At 40.0% G+C, this 27868-nt stretch overlaps 1 protein-coding gene across 2 annotated transcripts; it reads left to right on the top strand.

The window, feature by feature from the left end:
- The first annotated feature begins 1333 nt into the window (after positions 1-1333).
- On the top strand, positions 1334-11053 carry zbtb18 (zinc finger and BTB domain containing 18). 2 transcript variants are annotated; one of them, XM_066696757.1, is made up of 2 exons: positions 1334-1458; positions 6040-11053. In XM_066696757.1, the coding sequence occupies exon 2, from the start codon at positions 6054-6056 to the stop codon at positions 7680-7682; it is 1629 nt and encodes a 542-aa protein (XP_066552854.1). In that variant the 5' UTR covers positions 1334-1458; positions 6040-6053; the 3' UTR covers positions 7683-11053. The 2 variants fall into 2 exon arrangements, with proteins under 2 accessions (XP_066552854.1, XP_066552853.1); XM_066696756.1 differs by lacking the exon at positions 1334-1458 and adding an exon at positions 3571-3895.
- Positions 11054-27868: the final 16815 nt, after the last annotated feature.

Genomic DNA, 27868 nt, shown 5'->3' with positions numbered 1-27868 from the left:
AATAAAGATTATGCTTAGCATGCATGATTAATTTTGTTCCCACTCTCTACTACTGAAATGTACTATAAGTATAGTAATTTTACACAGGAGAAACACTAAAACAAAAATAATATGTAGCATAATACAGAAGTATTGTATTATACATTTTACTGAAGTCATGCAACAGCTGTGAACTGTCAGTTAGCACTGGATTTTGTTAAGGAAGAATACTTATCATACATATCAGGGAAAGGTGCATTTTAAACAGCGGTAATATATACATATCTATACAATCACTAGGCTATACTATAGAAAAATATCGGAACTAAAAAGTAGTTTGAAATTACTGTCAAGTGTGTCACTAAATTATGTATTAAAATGTTTTCCAAAAGGCTAATTAAATGAACACTATGAATGAATAATTAATATTTAACCAAACAATCCGTTGTAAAAACAAAATCCCAATTGTTCATTACATACATACATACATACATACATACATATGTATACACACATTACTGCTGATAGTTTCATATTATATAATATAGCCTACTATATATTATACCTTTTTTTTAACTCCATGAAGCAACAAAAAAAGAGACATGACGTAGCTCCCATGCACGCCACATCATGTGCAGAAACATGCACACGCAAGTGCAGGACATACAAAAAAAAAAAAAAAAAAACGAGAAGAAGCCCCCAATGCATGCATGCAGCGGGACCCTTGCCCTTTTCCACCCCCCCCAAAAAAACACAAAAACAACACGGATGAGCAACTTTCTGCGGGTGAGCACTGCCATTGCACCTTATATACCCCTCGCTTTACCTACACACACCCTCGCAGGACATGAAGCCCGGGCTGCCTCCGCTCCCAGCTCCCCAGCCAGGGCGCTCCGGTCCCCGCCGTCGCTCTTTCCCGAAACCCGGCGCGTCTGGGCGAAGGAAGGATGCACCTGTTCTCCAAGGACTACAATACCCACAACCCCCTGCGCGGCCGGCCGGCCTCCCTCTCTCTCTGCCCTGCGCCAGTCTGTCGGAGGAACCAGTTCGCCGTGGCCCTTTTTTTTTCTGCCTTCTCACTGTTGCCTGGTGTCAACCTACGCCGAGAACAGACGGGCCCTCCCTCTCCTCCCTCTCCTCCCTCTCCTCCCCACCCCCCGAGCCGGAGCGGCCGTTTCCAATTTGCCTGTGCGCTCCTTCCCGCCGCCGCCATTGGCTGTGCCGCGCTGTCCGTCAGCCGCTTCCCCCCCTGCGCCGGAGAGTTGAGTAGCAACAGCTCGGAAACATCTGGCTGCCGCAGCTCGCCTCTCTCTCTCTCTCTCTCTCTCTCTCTCTCTCTCTCTCTCCCCCCGCTCGCCTGGCTCCGTCTTTCTGCCTCTGCAGGTTGTTATGGAGAGCTGCTGAAAGTCATTCGGGGTCTGCTGCTTTTTTTTCCCCCCCGGAGCCAAGAGGAAGGGAAGACTCGGGACCTGGTTGTCTGTAAGTACACTGAGCCAGCGGGGTCTTATGGAGGGAGAGGAGGGAGGTGAAGATAGGGGGCAGGTTGTAAGAAGCGGAGAGGAGGAGAGAGGAAGAAAAAAAAAAAAGTAGTGATCTTGCACAGTTCCTTTCTGGTGTGAAAGAGTTGCGCTGTCGGCCGTGTGGAGGGGGGTCTGTGCTGGGGGGCAGCAGCCGGGCCTGCAGGGAGGGAGAGACGGCAACAGTGCTGCGCGGCAGGTTGCTCTGTTACTTTTTTGTGCGGGCTCTGTGCGCCGCTGTGCTGGAGTGGAAGCGGAGCGGTGGCGTTTGTCGTGCCCGGCAGGTCTGCGCAGAGCTGCCCCGATCCCCGCCGTCCCATTGGTGGAGCCGCGCAGAGCTGCGGACGTCTGCGCGATAAGAACGCCACCATCATGTGTGTGAGAGCCTCTGTTGTGGTTGTGTGTGTGTGTGTGTGTGTGTGTGTGTGTGTGTGTGTGTGTTGTACCCGGCTGTCTCTCTCTCTCTCTCTCTCTCTCTCTCTCTCTCTCTCTTCTCTAGTCCGCAACAGCAGTTACAATGCTGGTGTGTTTCTGTTTTTAATAGGTGTGTGTGTATGTATGTATGTATATAAGGTGTGTGTGTGTGTGTTGGGGGGGGAATTGGAGAAGCTTCTCACGACTGACCAGGTAGATCTTGTGAAGTTTGGAGAAGTGTGCTATTAATAACTGTTGCTTCTTTTTGATGTGCATGAGCTAGTACTGGTGCTCATCTCGGCAAAACGTCCATCAAGGGCTTTTTTGCAGAAGGAATTCTGCAAGACTAATTGCAAAATTAATTAAAAATGCATCCCTTTAGGAATTTTGTGCATTGTCAATAATCCCATATTATTGTTATTATCATTATTATGTTACTATTACTACTACTGCGAATAATAATAATAATTCGATTGTTCCAATGTGACGTCAACCTACAGCTGAGTTAGTGTTACAGTTTTAACAGCAACTTAAAAACAAGTCAATGAAGATGTAACGGTTGCACTAATTCCCTGTCAAGCGCAGGGAAACATCCACTTGCTCGTGTTGTGAAACTGTCGTGCCTGTAGGAATCGGCGGATGCTTATTAGGAGTTTATGTTACATTATGTTTATTTATGTATTTTCCCCTCCAGGGCCAGATGCTCTGAGCTTTTTTTTTTTTTTTTTTTTTGGCAAATGCTTCCACACAGGAGCTTAAGCGGTAGTGGGTTTGCCAGATCATTAAATGGTGCAACTTTTTTCACCACTGCAAAAATGAGTGACCGAGCTCAAAAATAAAAAATGCACTTTTCGTTTTAATTGGACTGTACATGTATTTCATTATTCCATAGGATCTGTTTGGACAATTAAAATGCTTAGGATTTTGGCTTAGAAACTCATGGGTGTGTTTAAGATTGGATATGATATTCGATTTTATAATCCACTGACTCCTGACTTAATAATAATTACATTTATTTAAGTATTGATTATTTATTAATTGCAGCAGCTGTTTTTATTTCATTATTAGCACAGGATGGTTACTTTTCCAACAAGAGCTATAGAAAAAGATCAAGGCTGGTGCAATGTTTGTGCATGAAAAAGCAAAGAAAGAAAAAAATGAATTTGCAACCCTTGAAATTGTCTTAGCTCCGATAGCATGGTTTGTTGGTTGGAAGCAACTTTGTTAATGCTGGTTCAGATGGTCCTTCCCTTCCCTGTGTGTGTATTATCAGTTATCCAGAGGGGTAGCAACATGAATGACGGATCTGGCGAAAGCAGTGAACCATTAAGAAGTAGAAAACAATATCATCTGCCTTGATCTGTCAGTTGCAAATGTGCAGTGTTGGGCTTTTGTTTATGGTTCCTGCAAGGAGGGGAGAAGGGGGGTACAAAAAAAAACTTCAGGGTATTTAAATGCGTATGCAGGAAACCAGGCTAGAAAAAAAGTGTTTGTTTTCACACAGACCTATTTTCTAAAGTTCGCTTTGAGATTAGTGGGGTGGGTGTGTGTAGGGGGGGTGGGTGGTGGGGGGTGGGGAGGTCAGACAGTTTAAGATGGAAACACCTCACTGTACAGTTTTGCTTCTTTTTTTTGTGTAAGGAAAGAAAGAGAAAAAAAAGTTGTGTAAAGAAGAGGCTGGTGGCAAGAGTGTAGAAGAGTAGCATATGGCATTAAAAGGAGCACAGCTGGAGGTAGCTTTTCCATCTGAACATGATGTCAGAGCAGCTGACAGCCTGCCATCCCCCAGTCTTTTATTCTAACACACAGACAGGGAGTTAGTGTGTGCGGATCTGTGTGCGGAGAAGGTATCTCATTCCCCTCCAACATCATCTCCACTTTGCATCTGTGTCTCTTAGTCTGATTTTTTCGCACCAATTCGGCAAAGGAGCGGGAGCCAGCACGCTTTAGCGCAGAGGACTTAATCAAGTTCATGCATACAGCAGGTAGAGTAAAGGGGTCCGTGCACTTGGGGACTGTCTGTGTGGTTCCTGTTTTTATGTGTTTATTTATTTATCTGGTGGTCCTTTTTTTTGCTGTCTTTTAAGTGAGTTTTGGTTTTGAAAGGGACTAAAGAATTTTTGTGGCAAAGTCACAACTGAGCACAGCCATAGGTGAGGTAGTCAGAGTTTGAAGAAATCCACAATTGCGGCTTTATTTTAGGTATTTGTGTGGCAGTGGAATTGCTTTTTTAACGACAAATCTTATTTTGCAAGCTAGAATACAATGTCTAATTTCAAAGTCTAATGTATCTTGCAATAACTTGTGTGTCTGCATTTAAACCACTTTTGTTGTAGTTTTATTTCCATGCAGCCAGCTAATATAATTCCTAATGTATTACCTTTCTATTAATAAAGAAAGCTAGAAAAAATGCTTCTGCAAAAATATACAATGTGACATGTACAACTTTCAACACTATATTTTTAAAGGTATATAAACTATAAACTCAGAACAAAAAGAAGTGCATTAAAATACAAATAAGTTATGTCATGTTGTCTAAGGAAAAATAGAATAGTGCTTAGAAACATGTTGTTATTATTATTATTATTATTATTATTATTATTATTATTATTATTATTTTGAACCATTCTGAAATAGCTGGGTAATTATTTGAAAGCATTTTTCTTTTTCTTTTTTCTTTTTTTCTTTTTTTTTGTCGTAGTGACTAATTTAGGACTTGCAGATTTGAGCTGCCTGAATTGGCCAGACAGCTGTAATCGCACTCCTCCTAGTCCTTAATCTCTTTATCTGGGCAGCAGCTGCCATATGGCCACCGTCAGCTGGATCAGATGTTTATAAGCTTCCTTCTTCGTCCCTCTCTGTCCTTTCAGCCTCCTAATTTGATCGCTGCTACCTTGTGAGCTGTCCTGCAATCTTTATTTTTAGACATCTTAAGGATTAGGATTGATGTAGACTACAGGGCACTTAGAGTGATTGTATTGTAAATCTTCTGGGTTTCCTCTTTGGGGAGGATGTGCAGTTTCTTGAGAAGAGGGGGGAAAAACAGCCTTGTAAGCTTCCCTCATGAAATAAATACATTTGGTGTTCGTGATTCAGGGATGCACAAACCAAAACTCACTTTCAAAATGAACAAGTTATTTTTTTAAATCTCCTTTGGTATTTTTTTTTTAACTGGAACAATCTGTACAGTTAACAGGTGTTGATGTGTCCAAGAACAGTCTTTTGAAGAAAAAAATATATAATCTATTTTAAAGGTTGTGGAATATTCTGTTATACTGTGAGTAATTGTTATTTATTAGTCTGACACCGATTCTTAAATTCATATTCATTTTAAAGAATTGGAATGAAAGGTTGTTGTTTTTTTTTTAAGTCTGGAGACTTAACTGCATTTTCTAACACAGAATTAATTAAGTGGTGATGGACTAAGGCTACATTATGTGTGGATTGTGTCCTGTATGTAGAAATGAAAGCCTGTTACCTAAAAGCAACCCTGTGTCCAGAGCAGGTTATATTAAAAATAAACCCAGTCCGAGGTCTGAGAGTGAAACCACTGATTACAGGCTGTACTGTGTCCTAGTCATGCATCTGCTTATGTGACACGGTGATCTACTGTAGCCGCAAAGATTACAGCCTGGTCCCTTCCCACCCCCTGCAAAAGGTTTTAATTGGGAGACGTTTAAACTCAACTCAAGATGCTGATGTTTCTTTAGTTTTTATGCTGAAAGTGTAATATATTCATGAAACGACATCAGTGATTTTATGTAAGTTATTAAAAAAAAAAAATAATAATAAGTTCAGTGATAATTTTATATTTTATATATATTTTATTTATTTAGCAAAAAGGTAGGCATTTCTGTGGTTCAAAAAATCTAAATGATCAGTGAACAGTTTGTTGGTATAGAAAGTAGAATTTTAAAGCTAAGAATTTATTTTTCCTCCCATTAGGCAACTCGAGGTGGAGGGAATAATCTTAATTAGTCTTAATTGACGAGGTGTACGTTTCATGTGCTTTCCGAGGGAGTGAAAGAGAGAGGGCTGAAAGAGGGTGGGAAAAAAGCGAAGTTACATAAAAGCTCAAACAAAACAATTGTTGTTCTGAGGGGGCACTAACATCTGCTGTTTGTTCCAGGTTATGAAGACAGCATGGAGTTTCCAGACCACAGCAGACATTTGCTACAGTGTCTGAGCGAGCAGCGGCATCAGGGTTTCCTTTGTGACTCCACAGTGCTGGTCGGTGATGCCCAGTTCCGAGCCCATCGAGCTGTGCTGGCTTCGTGCAGCATGTACTTCCACCTCTTTTACAAGGACCAGCTGGACAAAAGAGACATTGTTCATCTGAACAGCGACATTGTTACAGCGCCGGCTTTTGCTCTCCTGCTTGAATTCATGTACGAGGGGAAGCTCCAGTTCAAAGCCCTCCCCGTCGAGGACGTGCTGGCTGCGGCCAGCTACCTCCACATGTACGACATCGTCAAGGTCTGCAAGAAGAAGCTGAAGGAGAAAGCCACGGCCGAGGCGGACAGCACCAAGAGGGAGGAGGATGCCTCCAGCTGCTCCGACAAAGTGGAGAGCTTCTCGGAGGGCAGCACGGGGCACCCGGCCTCGGGAGACCTGCTGCCCAGCGACGACGAGGACTCGGAAGCCAACAAGAGAGACTCTCTCCCCGAGCCGGGCAACATGTGGATGAGGCTGCCCTCCGACTCGGCAGGTGCCCCCGCGACTGGTGGTGGCAGCAGTGGGGAGGCCGAAACACACGGGGCGGCATCTGGAAAAACAGAGACAGCCGGCAGCCCCTGCAGCTCCACGGGGTCTTTGTCTCGGAGGTCTGTCGCCTCCAGGAGGGTGTCGGCAGATGCAGACTGTGTGCTGGACTTGTCCGTCAAGTCCGGCCTGGCGGCAGGGGGTGGGGACACTGGCAGCAACCCTTACTTCTGCAGCGCCGTGGCACCCGACAGCCTGCACGGAAGCCTGGTGCAGGTGAAGGTGGAGAAGGAGACTGTGTCCGACGAGGACGACCTGGCCAGCGGCGACTACGAGATGGAGCACAATGGCCCCAAGGAGGCCCCCAGCACCAACGGGGGGCTCAACAACCATAACCACACTCCGCACAGCCGGCTCGCCTACGAGACCCACCTCTCTGCCATCCGCGACGCCTCTCTGTCCAGCGAGTTGGACCGTGAGGACAAGGCGAGCGAGGACGACGAGATGCTGAGCCCCGAGAGCGAGCGCACCCAGGCTGAGGCCACCAGCATCGACAGCACCCTGCTGCCCTACGTCTCCAACATGCTCAGTGGCCCCCACAGCCAGATCTTCATGTGCCCCCTGTGCAACAAGGTCTTCCCCAGCCCCCACATCCTCCAGATCCACCTCAGCACGCACTTCCGAGAGCAGGAGGGCGTGCGTGCCAAGCCGGCCGGCGACGTCAACGTGCCCACCTGCTCCATCTGCGGCAAGACTTTCTCCTGCATGTACACGCTGAAGCGCCACGAGCGGACTCACTCCGGAGAGAAGCCCTACACGTGCGCCCAGTGCGGCAAGAGCTTCCAGTACTCGCACAACCTGAGCCGGCACGCCGTGGTGCACACCCGCGAGAAGCCACACGCCTGCAAGTGGTGCGAGCGGCGCTTCACGCAGTCGGGGGACCTGTACCGGCACATCCGCAAATTCCACTGCGAACTGGTCAACTCGCTGTCGGTCAAGAGCGAAGCACTGAATTTGCCCAACGTCAGGGACTGGGCGCTAGAGGACAGCTCTCAAGAACTCTGGAAATGAGCCCCAACAGATCCTTTTCAGTTAAAGACATATGAATTAAACATTGGTGGGCAGAGGTAAGGGAAGGGGAATGCGGGGGGGGAGATAGAGGGGCAGGGGGTCTAAAATCAGTCATGTTTCTCGTACTTTAGTTTAACTTTGCTAAACTGCACTTTAGTAGCAAATAAAACTGCTGATTTTTATTTTTTATTATTTAATAATTTTTATTATTTATTCCCTTTGAGTTGCAGGGAAAGCTTAGATTTTTCTTAGAAATAAACAAAACTTGTTTTTCATTCATTAATGTAGTTTTTACATTGTCATTCAATTTCAGATTAACATTGATCTCCTGAGATTAATATATATTTGTGTGTGTGTATATAAACACAAACACACACTCAGACAACCTTCTCTGTGTGTATATATATATATATATTTATATATATACACACACACACACACACACACACAAGTGTTTGTAAGTCAGCAACACCTACCTGCATTTTAATAACTAATTGCAAATCTATACACCTCATGAAGACGGCAGTAAAAACATTGAAGAAGAAAATGAATGAAATACACTAAACGGGTACTGTGAACATTTTACATATATATGCATGTATGTATAGGTATATATGTTTGTGTGTCTCGTATTTATATATATATATATATATATATATATATACACACACACACACACACACACACACAGATGCATATACACACACAAACATATATATGTATGTATGTGTATAGATGCATATACATATTGCACTACTGTATTTTAACATGAGTAAGTGAATTCTACTGTGTTTTTCGATTCAAGCCCCAGAAGGAAGATTTTTTTGTTCTTGAACTACAACTGCAGCTCTTCTTGTACATTTTTCACGTGTGATAGGAAACCTGACTGATGAAAGACGAAAAGACACTTTCATGCAATGTACAGGATCCTTTTTCAATTGAACTGAGAGGGTTTTAGATAATTTGTCAATTCTCGTTTTTTTTCCCCCTTTTCTTTACAAACGGGTAGTTCCACAGTTAGTAAACACATCCCTAGACAAACTACAATCATCATGAGTACGCTGTGTAGATTTCTCTAGTGACTAATGAGATCTTTTTGAAAATGGAATCTGTCATTGCATGAAGTCCAAACTGTATATTTAAAATGTGAATTGCTGTTACTGTACACTGTAATTGATCAAATACTTTACAGACTGCGCTGAGACTCTCGGTTCAGTCTGTGGGAAAAGTAAATATTACAGCTATGGAAAATGCATGATTTTTTTTCTTTCTAATTTAATTTTCTTTTTATATATATTTTTTAGAATTATTTTGTTGTTCTGCATTTATGACCTTGGAAGGGTGTGTTTTAAATTAATTGCTTCTGTCATTTAATTCCTAAAAAAAAAAAAAAAAAATGGATTTATTTCCTCTTCTTTATATAATTAGGAGCCCCTTTGAAATATTCAGTGGGGCTGTGAAGAACATGTATAAATGCACTGATTTTTACATTTCAGTATGTATAAAGTATATCAGTTTGAGCTTCTGTCGGATGGAAAGCAAAAATTGGAGAACATGCTAACGTTATTGTAATAGCCTTCTGAGGGGGTTTGAACTGTAGTTTATTCCGGCAATCCCTTGTACTCTGAGCTGCATGTCTGTTTTTTTTTTTTTGCTGTCTGCTGTCTCTAAAAACACGGGTTGAAAGTTGTTTTTTTCCTCCTACATTTTTTGTCAGAAGGCATTGTCAGTTTTAATGAAAAGGAACAGAGAGAGGGTCAGAATCAGACCACTGATCTGAACGGATGGCAGATGATCCAGTATTTTAAGTTATTTATTTATTTATTGTTTTCCTTTTGGCACTTGCTACAAACTTGAAAAGCTGAGGTCTTCAGAAGCTTGCCATCGAAAGCCTTTTACACTCCTGGAATTGTTGCAGGACGGACAGGGGATGGGCACTGCCCTTCCACATTTGTCCCAGTCGTATGCCAAGCTACATACATATGGATGCATGACATACATACATGCATGCACGCACACACACAACACACACACACACACACACACCCAAAACCCAAGAGTTCACTGCAATGCCTTGACTGCTCAAAATATGCTCCATGAATTGTTAGCAGTTAAACTAATCGTACCTTTAAAGAGGAGCTCAGGAAGTCAATTCAATAAGTAATGGCTTGCCTTGAGGTAGAAAATCATTGTCCTACAGTTCCAGAAGTAGATTCATGGAACAGACCGCACAGACCTTGAATTCAATTGTTTATTCTTGTTTTTTTTGTGTGTTTGGATTTCTGATGGAGCTTTTTCTCCTTTAAATCCATCTCGTTACACCTTGGAGTGAAACGCTTTCCACTGACCTCCACTGCTCCGTTTTTGTCTCATTTAAACCTCCCTTCAGTTTCGTATTTCAGATTTTCTATACTCACTCCGGTGTTTTATTTAGTTGCAGTCCAGAAGAATATCAACATTAACATTCTGCCTGACGTAGAATGCTTTTCTTTTTTTTATATATATATATATATATATATATATATATAATGTTTTTAATTTGATGTATTTCGTCCCAAAAGAATATTACAAAGTTTGAGAGCGCTGTGCTTCTGTCGAAATGACTAGCGAGCCCAGGGTGATCGGGGGTGTTGACGCACTATGTGTGTCCCAGCAGCCCGCGCTGCAGCCTGGCGTGTGACCCGAGAGAAGCACACGTGACAGTGTTTTGCACAGTGGTCGTTTTTCCTCTTTGCACTCACAAATAACTTATATGGAAATACTACGGAAAATATCAGCTGTGGTTTTCTGTCTTTCATTAACGTGTGTATTTAATTTAGGTTTTCATGTTCTTTTAATGTACTTGTCCGCCTTAAACTACTGTAAACGGCTTATTTTTGTGCAGAAGGTTATTAATAGAAAAATGAAAGTGTGTGTTGCTGGACTGTTTGGATTTTTTTTTGTTTTTTGTTTTTTTAAAGGAAAACAAAAATGAAAAGAAAAGCTGTGAAAAAATGGCCTGTTAAGCATCTCCATTTATCTTTGGTTACTTGAAAACTGGAAATATCCTGAGTTAAACATGTTCAGTCTGGGTAAATGGGAGGGGACGCATTAGAAGGAAAGAAATCTGTTGAGAAGGACAATCATTGTCTGGAAATTTGCAGATTTTTTCAAAACTGTCTGTTTTTTTATTGGTAATCCCTGTGAAAGTAAGTTTCTTTTGACATTGTTTTTTTTGGATTTAGACTGACATTTAGCTTTGACAATCATAGTGTTTTATTTTCTCAAGGGGAGTAAATTATAAGGCTGTTTAGTTTTGTACTTTTTTGGTGTGCTGTTGGTGAAATTTTTTAATTGTGTGCTAACTGCAATAAATTATATGAACCTGAGAATTCAGCCGTCAGAATGTCTTTCTTGAAAATTCCTTGGAAATATTGAAAAAGGAAAAAACACCTTAATGTAGTTTTTAATGCAGCTGCTCAAAGTTACCGATATCTATGATCAGATCAAGGCATTAGTATAAATGTATTAATCTTGATCTTTGATTTAACACAATGATTCCCATTCACACACAATTCATAGAACCTGGATACCATTCATCCCGGAAAACGTCCATATAAAATTGGCAATGGAGTTAGTGCAGTTTGACCCAAAACTATGTTAATATTTTCAGGGAACATAATAAATGTAAAAATCACCTAAGTATAATTTTTTAATCATATGAATTATTCTCTACCATTTCATTTTTCTTCTGATCATCTGCTAAACAGTTGATGTCCAAATGCTGATAGGGTTAGCCCTGTTTGGGGGTCTTCGTCTAATCTGAAGCTTCCCCTGCCTGCAGAAGCCCTCGACCATGTTGGCAACAAACAGAAATAAAGTGCACAATGATTTAAACTGTACAGGCAGATACACAGTGGCTTTGTTTAAATTCATTGAACTTTCCTCTGGAACTTTAGCAAAATGGTGAGAATAATTTTACAGATGAATTGTACTTTTTATAAGGTGGTATGCCTAGTGCAATAGATACAATTTTGGAAATTCATCCGGTTTCCAAAAGCCCACAGAACAACGCACATGCAATTTGGAGGCATTTTGTTCTCTGTCCCCTTTTACTCTGCCAATATATGTTTGAGGCATTAGCACTGCTCTCCGCTGGAGGGGGTTTGACATTATGTCAATTGGGTTTATTTTTTCATTTTCTGCTCTGATATTACCGCACATTATGCTGCACACTCCAGACGTATCCTCGGTTTGTATCTAGAAGCAGAGAAGCATAACATCTAGATCTGCCCCTCATAGTACAATTGCTTCTGGAAGTTCAGTGCAGTGATCTTTGGGGCAAATTCAAATTCCCTGGCATTCATCAAAATAAGCATGGCTCAAAAATAATACGTGGTCATTAAAAAGATTTCTTGCAATCCACTTCAAAATCCCTTTCTTAAGCCGGAGATTTGGTTGTATAGCTCGTTAGCAAGTGAAAAAACTCAAATGAAATGTGTATAACAATAAAATAATATTACCAGGTTATCAGTGGCACATCTCATTAAGAAACAATCAAATTTCTCAATTTTTCAAACGGTTCATAAAATCTTTAAAAAAAAATTGAAAGCGGAAAGACACCCCTTTACTAATTGCTGCGATCCATATTAGACTCAATTCTTTCATTTTGTGTTGGAAGATTTGGTTCAATGGAGATTTATCTGGCTGAGAGAGCCGCTGTCTAAGGCGTGGGCTGGACTTTGAAAATGTGCAGCAGCTTGCAGCGGGGCCTCCCTGCTGAACGAGTTAATGTAAAGTATTCCAGAAAACAAATCAGCTTTATCTAATGTCTCGCTGCTTTGCAAACCTGTCCTTTACAGATGCATTAAAAGCTGACCACTTTGAAGTCAGTGAGCATTATTTATCACTGCAACACTACAGATGGCAAAATGTAAGCCTCCCAACTCCCAGACCCCCTCCCCCTCACCAGCACCACCACTTTTTAATATAATTTTAATATTATTTCACAAATAATTAACATTCTTTCTACCAGTAAATGTAGGTCACTGTTCTCTGCTTTGTTTCCTAACATTTTAAGCTTCAGAGGAACTTCATAGTTTGCCAGCTTGTTCATCTAAGGTAAACGCACTGAAGAATTTACTGATGTGTTGTTCAAGTCAGTAAAAGTGAAGTGAAATGCAGTTTGTTATAAAGGTATTTACAAAGCACTGCTTACTTGAAACTGAAGTGCTTTTCGCTTGGTTTTGGCAAATTCTATTAGTAAACCTACTTGAAAAATGCATTTGCATTCGCTTGTACTGTTTCAAAACCTTCTAATACAATTATAAATCAATAATTTAACACTAAATGGTGCTTTTTAGCATCTTGAGTATCGTTTGCATAATGAAACTGACATTTGGATGTATTTTATTTTTGTGGTATTCTGATTTATTTCCAGTGAACACTCTTACTTCAAATCTCCCTGGGTAAGGGTGTCTGCAAAGACAAAAAAGAAAAAGAAAAAATAGTTCAGCTACTGTTTTTATATATATATTTCAAATAAAATCTGAATAAATAAAAGGAATTAAACTGTAAAAACTATACATGTCTTCAAGAAAAAAAAACTAGACTTAATTAACAACGACAACAAAACATCAATCAAAGGAATTCATATCTAATTTATCTCTAAATGTATGACAAAGTAGCGTGAGCTCTCATGTTGTTTGGAAGTGTAACAATATAATTATCTTTTAATGTACTCCGGTATTGTTCATATAGCTATGTTACTTAACATCTGTTCTGAGAAGACAATTTGCTCTCAGATGGCTGTGTGTTTTGCTGTAAATTTAGGTCATTAATTTGTATCTGTCCTTTGTTTACTTAAGGAACGGGACAAAAGGGCAGCTGCAGAAACATTTGGCTCTGCCGAGGGGTAGTGGGCTCAACATGTTGGAGTTCTGTCCTCGACCAGCTTGGGTTTGTATCTGTAGCTACAACACAGAAGTTTGCTGGAATCCTTTGCCAAGCTGTGCTCGTGAATTAGAGGAAGCGCGTACGCTGCTTTCGCGGATGCTGTGCTTGTACTGTCCTGTTCAAAAACCTGTTTACGGCCGAGTTGCTTTGTGTAGTGACAGCATCTGAGACAACATAAAATAATTCTTATGAGGGTGATATGGGAGTGAAAAAGGCTGAAGAGATCCTGGTTAGACACAGCTGAAGTCCGCATGTCCTGTTTTACGGATGACAGACGGAAATTAGAAAAATCTGCAAAATTTAGATTTTTTTGTGTGTTGTTTTTTGGTGGTACCGTCTGTTTTTTTGGATTCATTTTGTTGTAGACAAACATTGTCACACTGATGTAGTTCCTGACCGTCTATGCATGCTATATAAACCCCATAATACTTTAGACCACTTCAAAAATAACTTTGAGTGTCGGAATCTAAAAGGGAGAGGATATCAGAGATTGTTTTAAATTAGTAAACAAAGTAGATGGGCTACTTCTGCCTCAGCCTAACTGGATTAAAGATTTTATGTGTGTGAGAGAGAAAAAAAAAACACACAACAACAAATTAAAGTCTGTATGAAGTCAATGCCAAACAGAAACAGACAAAGGGGAATTTGTTTGTGAATGTGGCTAAACCGTGCAATGGTGAACACCCAGCAACTGAGACAGAAGGCAGCAACAAGCAGCGACAACACAAGACAATGCAGTGGTGCTCCCACAAAAGCCATGAGAGGCCGAAGAGAGTTTGTTTTCGTGGGGGGGGGTCGCTCCTCTCGGGCTTGTCATATACATTGCGTCCCCGAACAAAAGAACGAGACGCGACTCTAAAATTGTGAATGTCTGCATCTCTGTGGGAGGGGCGGCCGGTCCCCGTCCCCGGAAAGGACCCCAGAGCCGTGTGAAGCACTTGTCCAATTTGTGTCGAGTTTATTCAGACACTTCTGAATCACTTTTGTGCTAGTCGGACTGGAGCGAAAAACAAACAGAGCTGGGCCCATTAGTTTGTCGAGGGAAGCTAAATCAAATTATCCTGACCAATTCGGACAGTTTCTGTGATTCCCTCAAAGGAGAGGTGAACTCAGACAGGCCCTTTAGGTGCATCCCGGGGGTTATTGGCCTTAAAATTGCTGTGAAGCTTTAATGTAGTTTGTTTAAACTGCGTTGTTATCTCGTGACCTGCAATCATTAGTGCATGCCTCGGTCATTGCAATATTTCACACACAGGAAGTCCTGAATAGCTCTCTGAAATAGCATAATCTTTTTTTTATTCATAAACTTTATTAAATAATAGATTTCCACTGTTGTTTAAAAGATAGTATTTTATTTAATACACATTACAATACAAGTACAATATTTTGCATCAACAGGGCAAAGTTCAAAATTGGTCTTTATTTGATTGTTTAGGATACTCTAATCTAATTTAGAATCTTTAAAAAATTCTAAAGATCCTAATGTACTTTAGGTTCTGTGTTAAAAAGAAACTCACTGCACTCTCAATGTAAAGTTTAATTTCTGTTATTCATTAACAATATGTATATATATACATATATATATATATATATATATATATATATATATATATATATATATATATAATGATATCTGAAAGGTGTGGCCTTGTAACGTTTTAAAAAAAATAACATTGAAACAAAAGACAACCATGATTGTTAAATATATATATATATATATATATATATATATAAATATATATATTTTTTTAATTTAAATTTACTTTTCCTCCTGTAAAGTTACAGTAAAGCATTTTTTGAGAAATTATCTGGAACCTGATTTTGCACTAGAGGTGAAACCAGAATAAACATGAATTCTAAAATGTTTGCGGCGACAGAGCCTTAGAAATGACATTCATCTTTTTCAGCTGTTTTTCAGCTGGTTCTGTCGTTATCAACTTTTTTTAAATAAAACAATTTCAAAGCATTGTCTTCCAGATAAAAATACTCTTGATTTTCAAGAAGTGATAAAACTGTAAGAATGTAAATGGGGAAAAGTAAAATTAGGCTTATGAATAGATTTGTATATATATATATATATATATATATATATATATATATATATATATATATATATATATATATAGCTTAATATAGTGATCATATTTCAGATGGATTGTATTTGGATTGGAAGTGCAGGATATTTTGCACTGGAGCAAAAAACTTGTCTCAGGATTTGCACAGAAAGATGCACAGTTATGGAGTACATTTTCAGTGAATAAATGCAAAAAATAAATAATATTGCAATGTGTGGTACAGATGCCAAGTGTTATGTTTCAGCAGTATAGACGTGTGTATATTTAATTATGTTATTCAGACCTGGAATCTGACCCCATTACCCCCAATACATATATTTTGCCCTTGATTAAATGTGTGAAACATTCTCTGTGAAACTTAACAGAAGCATAATTTAGTCAAGCGATTTTTAATTTCAATTATCAAAATCAATTTCAAAACTTTTTTCATGTCCCCAGTTGAATTTAGAATCTCTTTACAATATGTGTTCAGGGCCAAACTGTGCTGAAGTTATTTCAAATTTAGATGTTTTTTTTTTAAATTCAATTTAGGCTTATATCTAAAATGAATAACACATTTTATTGATAAACTTGTATGTATTCCTGTGTAAATATATATGGTATCTAATTCTGCAGTTGTGGAAAACAGCATCAATTATAAGACATTTACCATGTGGACTCTCTGCCAGCAGTTCGTAGCCTTTCTGCCCTTTTCTGGATAACCACGTCAGTTTTCAGCTGGGACGAGCTGATACGGGTGCTGGCAAGGTCCTGCTGTTTGTGCGAGTCAGCAATTTTTGCAAAGCCGTACAAATTACATGACTATATAGTATGAATATGTGTTTACCAATATAAACAAACATTTAAAGCTTTATGTCTACTTGAGCAAAACAATTATTGTCAATGCCACGTGTAACTATTTATTATGAAAGAACAGGTGATAAGGCCCTTCACAATATCTTTTTCACATGACGAATATCAAACTCCCTGCGGGCAACTGGATGTCACCTGTTAGAAGGATGATTAAGTATAAAGAGGATGTCTCAACATTTGTGTTCAGTTTTTCTCACTCTTGCTGTTAAAGGAAATGGTTATATCAACACACCGCTGTAATAAATGCATTTCAAAAGACTTATCTACACCCCCAGACTTTGTGACTTTATAGGAAAACAATCTATATATTTAGTTAGTGTTAAAAACATAATCTACCACCAGTTATCCTATCCTTTATAAGTTTGCAACCCCCACAGGTATCCTGTTGATTGGTGCTGTTAATCAATACTGTAATAAAGAGCACAACTTATTATATATGTGTAATACCAGGAGAGAAAATAGGATGATCCAAACAAATGTAACCAAGGAAGTTAAATATATCCAAATATTATAATGCTCATGGTTTACAAGCATACAATATTGAAAAAGAAAAAAATGAAGCCATATTTACATGTGAATATTGCAAGAGCAATATTTGTGCAAGAGTTCTCTTTTTTTTTAATACTTTAATGATGTGTGATGAAAAGTCCCCAACTATATACATAATATCGTTGAAATGAGAGGGAAGATCAATACTATGCTTTAAAATAACTCGCAGCTCATCATTTTTAATGAGCTCATATCTAATGATAGAAAAAGGTGCTGTTTTACTTTAAGATATAGAAGTTGCTAAATTGCTTTTTTAATAACATATATTTCGGCATTTCCCTTGGATAGTTCTTGCTATTTCAGGGCTTTGCAATCTTACTGAAATCACCTCTGTGTCTGTATCTAGTGATACATCTACTGACCTTTAATAATGTGTCTTTGTAGGTTAGGAAACGGAATTGATGTCTCACACATAAGTGACTGTGTTAAAGCACTTTGGATGTTTAATTAAAACCAAAACTAAAAAACTTTCCTCGGCACTGACTTGTCCCTGTTGAAGACAGTTTCTAAAGCACAGGTGTGGCCCTAGTTTTGTGACCATGCCAACCACACAGCCCTGCCCTGTAGCCTGAGTGAATGCCTGTATCTGATGGATTTTGTTGTTTGCTGTTATGCATCAATTGGCTTGTGATGCCTTACAGACATCTGTCTGAATTTCAGAATCGAAGACAAGAACTGAAGACAAGAACTGCACTTTGAATTCCGACTCCATGTTGCAGCGTTATGCCCACTAAAGGAAAGGATACTATGCAGGTTGAGCATGCCATCTGGGGCTCTGTACCACGCTGGCACTGTCTTGTTCCACTGCTGGAAGAGAAGAGCCGCTGGCCTGTAGCTGTGCTGCTCCAGGTTTATTCCAAGAGTGTTCAGTCCGTACCATGCTGGGTGTCTGGTCTAGTCAGGGCAGGGAAGTACTGTGATCTAATAACCATAACCCTGTAGATACAGTAAATGCACTGTAACTCCAACCAGAAGAAGACGTCTTGCCAGAAGGTGTGCAGAACCCAACTTGACGTAGGGTATAACAATAACTGAAAGCACTGTACAAAACTATGATATCCCAAAAAGTGTAAAGTCTTCATCAAAATGAGCATATCCATTCCAAACTGAAAAGCATTCAGATGTCAGAACAGGAATTAAAGAGAACTGTCCCACCTATGTGAGCTGATCCTCGTTTTTCTAAACTCCTCCTAATAAGCTGAGCAAAAGAGCAAACATCGTTTTATGTAGATGTTTATATAAAATAAAAATGCGATGCCTTCATCAAACATTGTAGTTAATATGATGCATGGCAGTCACTGAAAATGAGTCTGAACGATATGTCTCAGGAACTCATAAAAGATAATTATTGATGATTATACAGAATTGGATTTCTTAGACTAATGAACGGTGCAGCTAAAAGTGTTTTCTGTTTGTTGTTTGTTTGCTTGGCTTTGTTTTGTGCAAGTGTGACATGCATTTTTCGTCTTTTATCTCCAGCGATACTGTCATAGCCTTGGAATGTTTGCTCCACAATAGTTTTGTGATAGAGGCGCAGCATCTAAAATGGGTCACGGATAGAAAAGCAAAAAAGGTGAGAAACAGTGCCAGAGAGAAGAGGCCGGATTCAACTGTCTTTCCTCTGGGCAACATTTTAATAAGAACCTGCAGGGCATCAGGTTTGCAACACGATTCCTGTGACTGCATGACTGTAGTCCCCCCCCAAAACCCTCACAACATCCTGTCTTGTCCTAAAAGCATTGTACTATGAGTCCTCGAGGACCTGGTTCAGTTTCATTTTCTTCAACACCCTTACATCAGCCAGTGCTCTCATAATCATTCAGTTCTCTGTAACCTTCACAGATGTCTCTTGTATTGTTTTAATTGTTTTTGTTTGTGTTTAAAAAAAAAGTAACCATTGTTAACAATACTGGACAACACTGGGAAATGTTTTTACTTCATTGGTCCATTTATGGACTATTCTGATGATTCCGAGTCATGACTGAACATTCAGAATATTCCGTTTTTATTTGTTTTGATCAGCAGTTTCTCCTTTTTCTAGTAATACTTTTTTATGAGAATGTTGTGGATAATTGATGGAAGATCTAACCTAAAACTTCACTTAATATGGTCCACCCACCTGCAAGCAAGAGTCTTGGAGTTTTGGAGATTTCTGTACAGCACTATATCAAAATATTTATGACTGCTAATGTACCTAACATCGCTAATCTGAGTCTGTAAAACCAGCCTAAGAAGCCCATTTCAATTATTCATTTTGAAATGAGTACAGTGATGTTCAACATTGTCCTACATGAACTAGAATCTAGAATTACATTGATTTCACTGCAACCCAAGTAATACATTATTTAGCTCTTTACTTAACTGGTCAAAATAACCAGGTCTTAAACAGCTTGAAATTAGAAGATACCTAATATGCTGGTACATATATATATTGGATCACAACTCCTGTATGACTTGAGCTCTCCCCATTAGATAAGGGAGACCACCTTTTAATTGTAAGACTTAAAATAGTCCTACTATAATCACAGCTTTTAAGATAGTGAAGAATTGGAAAGCAGTGGAGACACTTCCACATAGAAATGGAAATGATGGCTTATGATTATCTATAAATAAATGAACAATTTAAATCACAGCCTCCATTTCAGTTTTGCTTGGTTCAGACTTTCAGCTAAGCACAATGCAAGAATGTCCAACAGGGGGTAAGGACAGAAACGTCAGAGTATGTTCCTACAATTATCCTTTCTGGCGCAGGGGAAGAGCACAACTGACGCAGAGGCTTCTTGCAGTGCAGTACTGACCTCTCTGCCCCGTGCCGGGCTGCCGTGGAATGGCTGCCATCTGTTACCTCCACTGACCTGCAACAGTATAAGAAGGCACTGAAGCCGCGCAACCAGAAATAAAAATTAATTCTCAAACAGGTCTCTGTTCGATGAAACAAGTGGGGCAGGGAGCATCCACTGTTTCAAGGAGGGTCTAGTTTTGTAGTCTACATTCAGAAGAGAGATAGGAAAGCGTGGGACCCCAGGAGGCTCTGAAAAGTGAGCTAAGGGGCACACTCTGTTGTAAACACTATATGCTAAGGGACGCTGATATTTAAAGATGACGGGTACGATTTTTGCTCCATGGTTAAGGATTTGAATCCACTATTATGCTTCCTGATATATGTGTGGCTTCTAGCTACCATTCTACAGTCTCTCATGTTTTTAATGACAACGTTACAACCCATCGATTAGGGAAACGAGCTGCAGTGTTTTTTGAAATATACCATAAAGTACATTTTACACTGATTATTGCTTCAATGGTGCAGATGGCAGAGTGCTTGTTTCAGGAAACAGATAACACTGGATGTGAAAATACCTATGCTGAACAGCTGACAAATAACATCATAAAGCATCAACAAGCTCACCTACGCTGCTTAGCAAAACCAAGATTAGTAATTGCCTCAAGTGTCATGAATGTTTTTGCATAGGTTTACAATACAATAGAGCAGAAAGGAGCTCTTCAGACATGAAAGAACACCAATAACGCTATTCAGAATAAAGAGTGGTCCAAATTAATCTGTTACCCTTTCAAAGTTTAAATGTGAAGTTAAATAATTTGGGGTGAAAATGGCATTCTATTTCCATATAAAAAGTGGACGTTACGACAAGACGCTGATGAACTGCAGGAGAGACCTCAACATCCATGCTTCTGAGCCATAAACTCACAAAGAAATTGAAGTACATGATTACACTTGTGGCTTAAGCTGGGTTTGATTGGTCAAAAGAGATGAGAATTCACCAGCATTCATCGACCTCAAGGAGGGACTTTGATAGCCCCAAGATGTTTGCATTTCCAAGTAAGATGCACCCGGAATCATTAAAGCCGCATCCCACCTTTGACAACAGGAGTGTGTAGGCAAACATCAGCCCTCATCTAATGCAAACACACACAGCTAGAAACGTTAACGACTCTCTGCTTCCCTTCACACATCTGCATGCATTATCATTAGTGCTTTTGCATCTCTTAGGATCGCTGACAAAGTGAACAATACAAACAAACACTCCCATCAGCAGCAACCATATGGACTTCATACTCAGATTGTTGAAGAAAAAAAAGGAAGCAATTGTGCTAGCATCTGTTTGGCAGCACACAGAAGAAGCTCTGTGTTCAGTCGTTTTTACTGTGGAAAGTAGGTAGGGAAAAAAATGTATATTTTTTGGACAGTAAAATGTATCGCTCTGTGTAGTCATATCTGCTCCATTCCACAATTACCTTCTTGTCTCATTTTAATCGCATTTTGCTTCTGCTTAACCAGATGGCAGAGCAAGGTGAACTCTCTGTATGACTGGGAATTGAACTAGATCAACATGAAAAAGTTCAGTTGTTCTAAAATGCCTCAATTGTTTCGATTGCAATAAACTTAATGCCAAGCGATATCTTAATCTGCGGAATGCATAATTAGATCACCCAACTTTTTTTCCTCTGTATAAAGACTTGTTTTGTCCTTAAGTGTTCATTTACCTGCATATAGTTTCTGGTAATGTTGCTTATTATTTTTTACCTTTCCATCAGTATTATGTCAAAATGTAAATATTTCCCAACACTATGACAGGTTGGGAAAGGTTCCCAAAAAAGAGAGACTTGCTCTTACAGTTATCAGGAGCTCAAATATATTCTAGTATGTAATCCATTTATTTATTTGAAAGGTTGATAATACACAATGAGGTTAATTTCTACAACATATTTTCAACCAATAATAGAAATATGGATTACAGACTAAACTATATTTAAAATACATCCCATGTATTTTACATATAAAGATATTTTGGCATATGACAAATGTAAGGAAAATATGTTCCTGTTCTATCCTAAATTCAGACACCCCTAATTTATATATGTGTGTGTGTGTGTGTGACATGTAATTTTTGATTTGATTTGATTTAGCACACATCTTAAAGGGTTTTTTGTTCCAATCTAAAAAATAATCTCTTTTAATTTCTCCATATCTGTCGTAGCTTTTAGCTGGTACCATGTTTGTTCTCCAGTGTTGAATCCTTCGTGATTGAACATATTTGCTATTGTTGGTGCCCTTAAAAATCTATACAAATATATATAAAACAAAGATGGCAAATAGACAGGTGTGTTTCTGGGAGGCATAATTGGTTAATTTCCTGTGTATTTAGTGATACCTACAGTGGACGAGTCTTTAAACAAATTAGGATTGGCCAATAAGAATACAGTCGAGAAAGACACATTCCAAAGCTCTGTAGGAATTTTTTGCAAAAACAAACAAGGTGTTGAGCAATGTTCTTGTATTTTAATACGGGTATTTCTCTGAATCCCATTTTGTTTATTGCAGCGAAAAGAAAATGAGCAGATCAACATGTCACCAAATCTCAAACCAAGATTTAAATACCAGCCATCGTAAAGCAGGAACCATCAACACGAGAACCTTTTCTTCAATTCCAAAACACACATGCAGCAGAAATGTGTGTCCAATGTCCACGTCCAATCAAATCATATAGGACAGGAGCAGTCAGTGAATCAGTCCCCTCCCAGTCTGTGATCCCCTTTCAGAGAACGACACCGGTGGCACAGGTTTTTATTTTTCCGCAGAAACAAATTACACAATACTTCCGCGGCTAAGAAAATGTATATTAACACCTGCAAGAGAATCCACGTAGACGTTAGGGGCGCGGGAATACGTTCATTAGTGAGCAGCAGTCACATTGTTTCTTTCACAGAGATACACAACACAAAAGAGAGCAGACACACGCACAGCTGTGACTGGTAGCTTGGCCTAGTGCACCATGCCGGGCCTGATATTTAAACCAGGTATGGGTGTTATAGAAACAATTAAGAAAACAACGGTGTCCTTAAAATCAAAGAAACGTGTGACTGTGACCGTGTACCTGGCTGTAATACCCAAGTGCCAGAGCAACATCCACAGCAACTGGGCTGCAGTGTAGGCCTGTGTAGGACTGAGCATATTTAGTGTCGTGCTGAGGCTTCCGACCAACATCTCAGGAGGGTTTCAGCTGTTTTGTGCTAGATGGGAATGGTCTAAATAATAGGAGAAGAGCAAGAAGGAAAAAAGGCCACAAACTATGAAGACAATAATATTATTATAAGTACTACACCTCTGCCCTGACAGAACGCAACAATTTGTAAGGATGTGTAATTAAAAGTGTTTTCTGATATGTTGTGTGAATTGTGCATTTTCCTCAGCATCACACGCAGAATAAACGATTGATGTATGAAAGCAAGCCCACATGGTTGCATTCAGCAGTCTTTAGTACCTGCATTTTTAATACAATACATCTTTTAATTAGCTTATACATTAAGTGTTGTAATTAAAGAATGGAGATACAATTTAACCACTGTGGAACAGATTTATTCCCTGCATACACCGTTAGCTCTAACACAAATGATTTGGGGACTATTAATATCGGAAATGCTTCAGCAAAAGTAAGTGTGCTATTTTTCACGGTTTCACCTGTAACGCAGTGATGTTTTTGACTCCTGAGCACCGTATTATATCAGGGTAGAGGTGTACTACTACTACTACTACTACTACTACTACTACTACTAATAATAATAATAATAATAATAATAATAATAATAATAATAATAATAATAATAATAATAATAATCATGAAAGTATGACGATGATGCAATGGGAAGTATTATTATTGTTATTTATTTCTTAGCAGATGCCCTTGTCCAGGACGACTTACAAAACACAAGAGCAATACAAAGTTCAATAATACAGTGCAATTCAAGGCAAAATACATTTTACAAATTCCAAGTGTATATGAGATATACAGTAAACATTATATGAGGTCTTACATTGAAGTAGGATCAATAAATGTCCACTACTGGGATCATCTCAGTTGTAATCCCCAACCCCATGACCTTACAAGCTTGAGCATCATGGCTTTGTGGGTATTACACCCTGATCACATTTGGGAATGTGAACAGTTTAGTCTGTTTTCTCTGTATCTGTGTGCTGGGGGCCCACCCAGCTCTCCAAACTGGCCAAACCTGGGTCCTCCCTGCCTGCCCTCCTGGGTAAATATTTAAAATCAAAACAAACAAGACCAAATGAACACTACTGTCGTGGTGCTACATCTGTCGGGGGGGGCTGGGGGGGGCGGTTAACAGCAGAACAGCAGCTGCAAAGACAAGCACAGACTGTCGCCTCCGACACCTGTCCACACTACAACAGGCTACCAGAGAGGCGCAGCAAATGTCCGACTCTGAGACCTGACAAAAGACACATTCTCTCACCCCATACTCCTCTGGGTCCTCAGCACCAGAGGTTTTATTCCAGGACTCTTCTTGCGGGGGGGTGCCATTTCAGCTCAGTTGTATCTGAATAGGCAGCCCTCCTCCTCATAAGAACACACTTCCTCCAGTCAGTTGGTAGCCCCCACCCTGTCCAATCCGACACACAAACACCAAACACAACCCTTTGCCCCACAACCCCCCACCCCACCCCCCTCGTTCCTGACGACCCCCCAGCTGCCACCCCACCCCCTCTCAGGTCCCACAGAGGGCCAGGTCAGGGATCAGGCCGACCGCGGCGCAGGCGTGCCCTGGTGGAACAGCTGCTTGCTTTCTCAGGCCAAGGCAAGGCCGCGGCAACAGCAGCCACCACAGCCACCGCAGCCGCAACATCTGGTCCGATGAGCGTTTTACGAGGCAGGCTGGCTCTCCTGATATCTGTGCGGGGATTGTTAAAACACGTGTGCCATGGGGACCACCAGGTCAGGCCTGTCACACGGGGGCCATGGCCAGAAAGGAGCTCTTTGTGTGTGCTATGAAAACCTGGCCCTTCTGCGCCCCCTTTTAAAAAGCGTAAAAAGCGTTTCGTTCCATTTTTGGGGTTTTCTATGTAAAGCAACCTCTCCCTCTGAAACGTGTCTATGTGGAAAAAGTTTGAGAAGGAGAAACCATAACACCAAGGTTCAACTGCAAAACCCTTTGTTCGTTTCTTCTTTCAATAGCTTATGTCAATAGCTCTGGTTAAAGAAAGAATGAAAGAAAAAGAGGAAAACAATGCAAGGAAAAAATCGGACTGGTCAAGATTTTGAGAAATTGTTTTCTTAATCTTTCATGATCTTGTGTCCAGTACTGGATAAGGCCGTAAGGTATTTGCAAGAAGTTTAGCATCTTCATCTTTGGCACGCAGGAGGTCAGTTTATTTATTTCCCCTTCGCTTTTGCATCCAGTTCATTAAACGTCTGAAGCTGGCAAAGCCACAGGTGAGTGTTCCTGAAACAGAGGTTTGTTGTTGCTGGCCTTCATTTGGCTTTGTGGGTTTTCTATTTTCTCCCAGGACAATGGGACTGGGGCTGGTGCAAACAATGAGGCCAGCTTATCACAGCAGGATTCAAATGTGGGGTGACAGAAACTAACCGCACCGGAATGCAAGGTGAGACGTAGGCAAGTAGAGAACACTGCAACAGGAAACAGCACCCCAGGGTGAACTCGTGGTTGGCCGCAGCTTGATATTTCGCCTCTGGTGGCAGCTTACTGGATTTGGGATGGTTCACATCTTGGTCTGCTGCCACACAGCTTCCTCCTAGGAATGTGCTTTTTTTGTGGTGCCCAAATCATTATCAGATACTGCGATGGCGGCAGAAGAGCTTTCCATGTTTACATGGGTCTGTAGCTCCTGAAACTCTTTTCAGGAATTAAGATACAAGCTTCATTTATATTATTATATCCAATATAAGTGATAAAGATCACATATTCGTATTGTCATTGGTATAATAGGAGCTTTACAGGGCCTGACTGATGACAGATTTACACTACACCTAACATTTATTGTGTTCCAAGTCATTATTTTGCCTTAACAATGCAACATTGAGTAAAAGTGGCTTTTGGCCCTGCCCTTCGAGATTTCCCTGCCCTCAAAGAAACTCGGTGAAGCATGGCATACCTAACCAGGGGGGCAGCCCTGGGTCTTGGACTCTGTCTGCCTCTCCCTTGACACATGAAACCAAATAAAAGCAGCTGGAGGCTGGGGAGGAGGAGGCAACATCACAGACCTAGCAGGAGTGTAAGTTTGACAGTGTTTTCCACCGAGTTTGCTGCTTACGATTTATACGAATGTGTCGTTGACGGGGCAATGGATTTAGTCAGCTGAACTAACAGCTGAACTTAAGAGCGAAACTCTTCGAAGTGTCCCTGCGTTGTGTTTCATGTCTCTGAAATGTCCTTCTTTGCTTCTGCCCATGAAGAAAATAAGTCCCTTCATTTTGGTGGGATGAAAATGTACCCAGTCCAAGCAAGCAAAAGAGAAATGAACTCGATCTGAATACACAAAGCACTAGACAGGTCCCGAGCCCGCACTTCCAAGGGTTTTTATGATGACTCTATTGTGCTGATGTTAGTGACATGATTATATGTCAAGGTATCATATAAACTCTTTAGCCTTATTTCATTTGTGCCAGCCTCCCATGCCTCTGCAATCTGTAATCAGATCTGCTAATGAATGGCATCCTGTCTTCCGACCTCATTGCGTCCGGTATCCTTTTGTTATCTCCGAAATTTGTTTTTTATTTTTATTTAGTCAAATGCATGTACACTGGCTCTGCTGTCGGATGAAAATAAGGCAGAGGGGGGAAGCTGGCGGCTGAGAGCCTGTTCTGTGCCGATGAGACAGCTGGAATTCACATCATAAACACACCTGCTGACTTAAACTGGGTCTGAGACTGTGGTCTTGAATCGCAGTGCTTCAGAAACATACCTGGGCCATTCCTTATACACACACTCTTCTGTTTTTAAGATGCTGTACAGTTTTAAAGCTTTTTAAAACTATTCATCATATAACATGAAATTCACTATTATTGTAATGTCATCTCAGAACACACACAGTTTATTTACCTATAATGACATCACAAGCCAGAATACCGTACCACAGGGAAGTCCTCTCTGTTCACGTATTTCTCTCTTCAATTTCATCCACAGTGTTGAGCTGTCATATGCTAGAAGTACTTTACATTACATTTAAGAAAACACTTACATGTAAACAGAATGATGGTCAGGCCTTAGAGCAGCAGAATAACAGTTTATAAATCTCATTTTAACTGACATTAATTAATCTCTTTGAACTCAAAATAGGGATTTGTATTTTATTTTAGCATCAGCCTCACAACCTGTCTCTGAAAGTGTCCAGATAAAACCTCCGTCTAACAGTCTTTGAACAGACATCAGTTCTGCTTCTGTTCTGTGGTGATTTAATACATTTAAATGCTCGTGGCTCATCTATCCTGCTTATCCGCCTTGATAATCATGTGATCAGCTCCTTCGTCTGTCTTTTTTAGGCTTTACTGGGTGTCTTTTGTGACCTAATATTCCAGGGGGGCTGCGTTTTTTGTTTTAACATTATTGTATTCAAATGAACACCAGGTACCCAGTGTTTGTAACTACACAAATTGTTCATCTGCTTAAAACTACATGTTTTCTAAATAATTATTCCTTAGTTAATTATTAAATGATCTCTTTTGGAATTTGATAAACTAATATTGATATTACACATTCCACTTGTTATGCTTTCATTTTCTTTAGTGACTCATTAAACTGATTAATCAATATTACACTAAAGTGGAGAGTGATACCACTTTTTAATATTTAAACCTTATTTCCCCCCTATTGTTTTGTTCCTAAAAGATCATTTTAGTTTGTCAAGTTGTCCAATTAAAGCAGTGATTTCAGATTCATACCACACAATTTAATACATTTCTCAAATCAGGAAAATAATATTTCCATGTCAATACAATTTGT

Source organism: Amia ocellicauda, chromosome 23 (genome assembly GCF_036373705.1).
Source record: "Amia ocellicauda isolate fAmiCal2 chromosome 23, fAmiCal2.hap1, whole genome shotgun sequence".
In the NCBI taxonomy this organism is placed as follows: Eukaryota; Metazoa; Chordata; class Actinopteri; order Amiiformes; family Amiidae; genus Amia; species Amia ocellicauda.
This window is presented reverse-complemented; position numbering and strand designations above follow the sequence as displayed.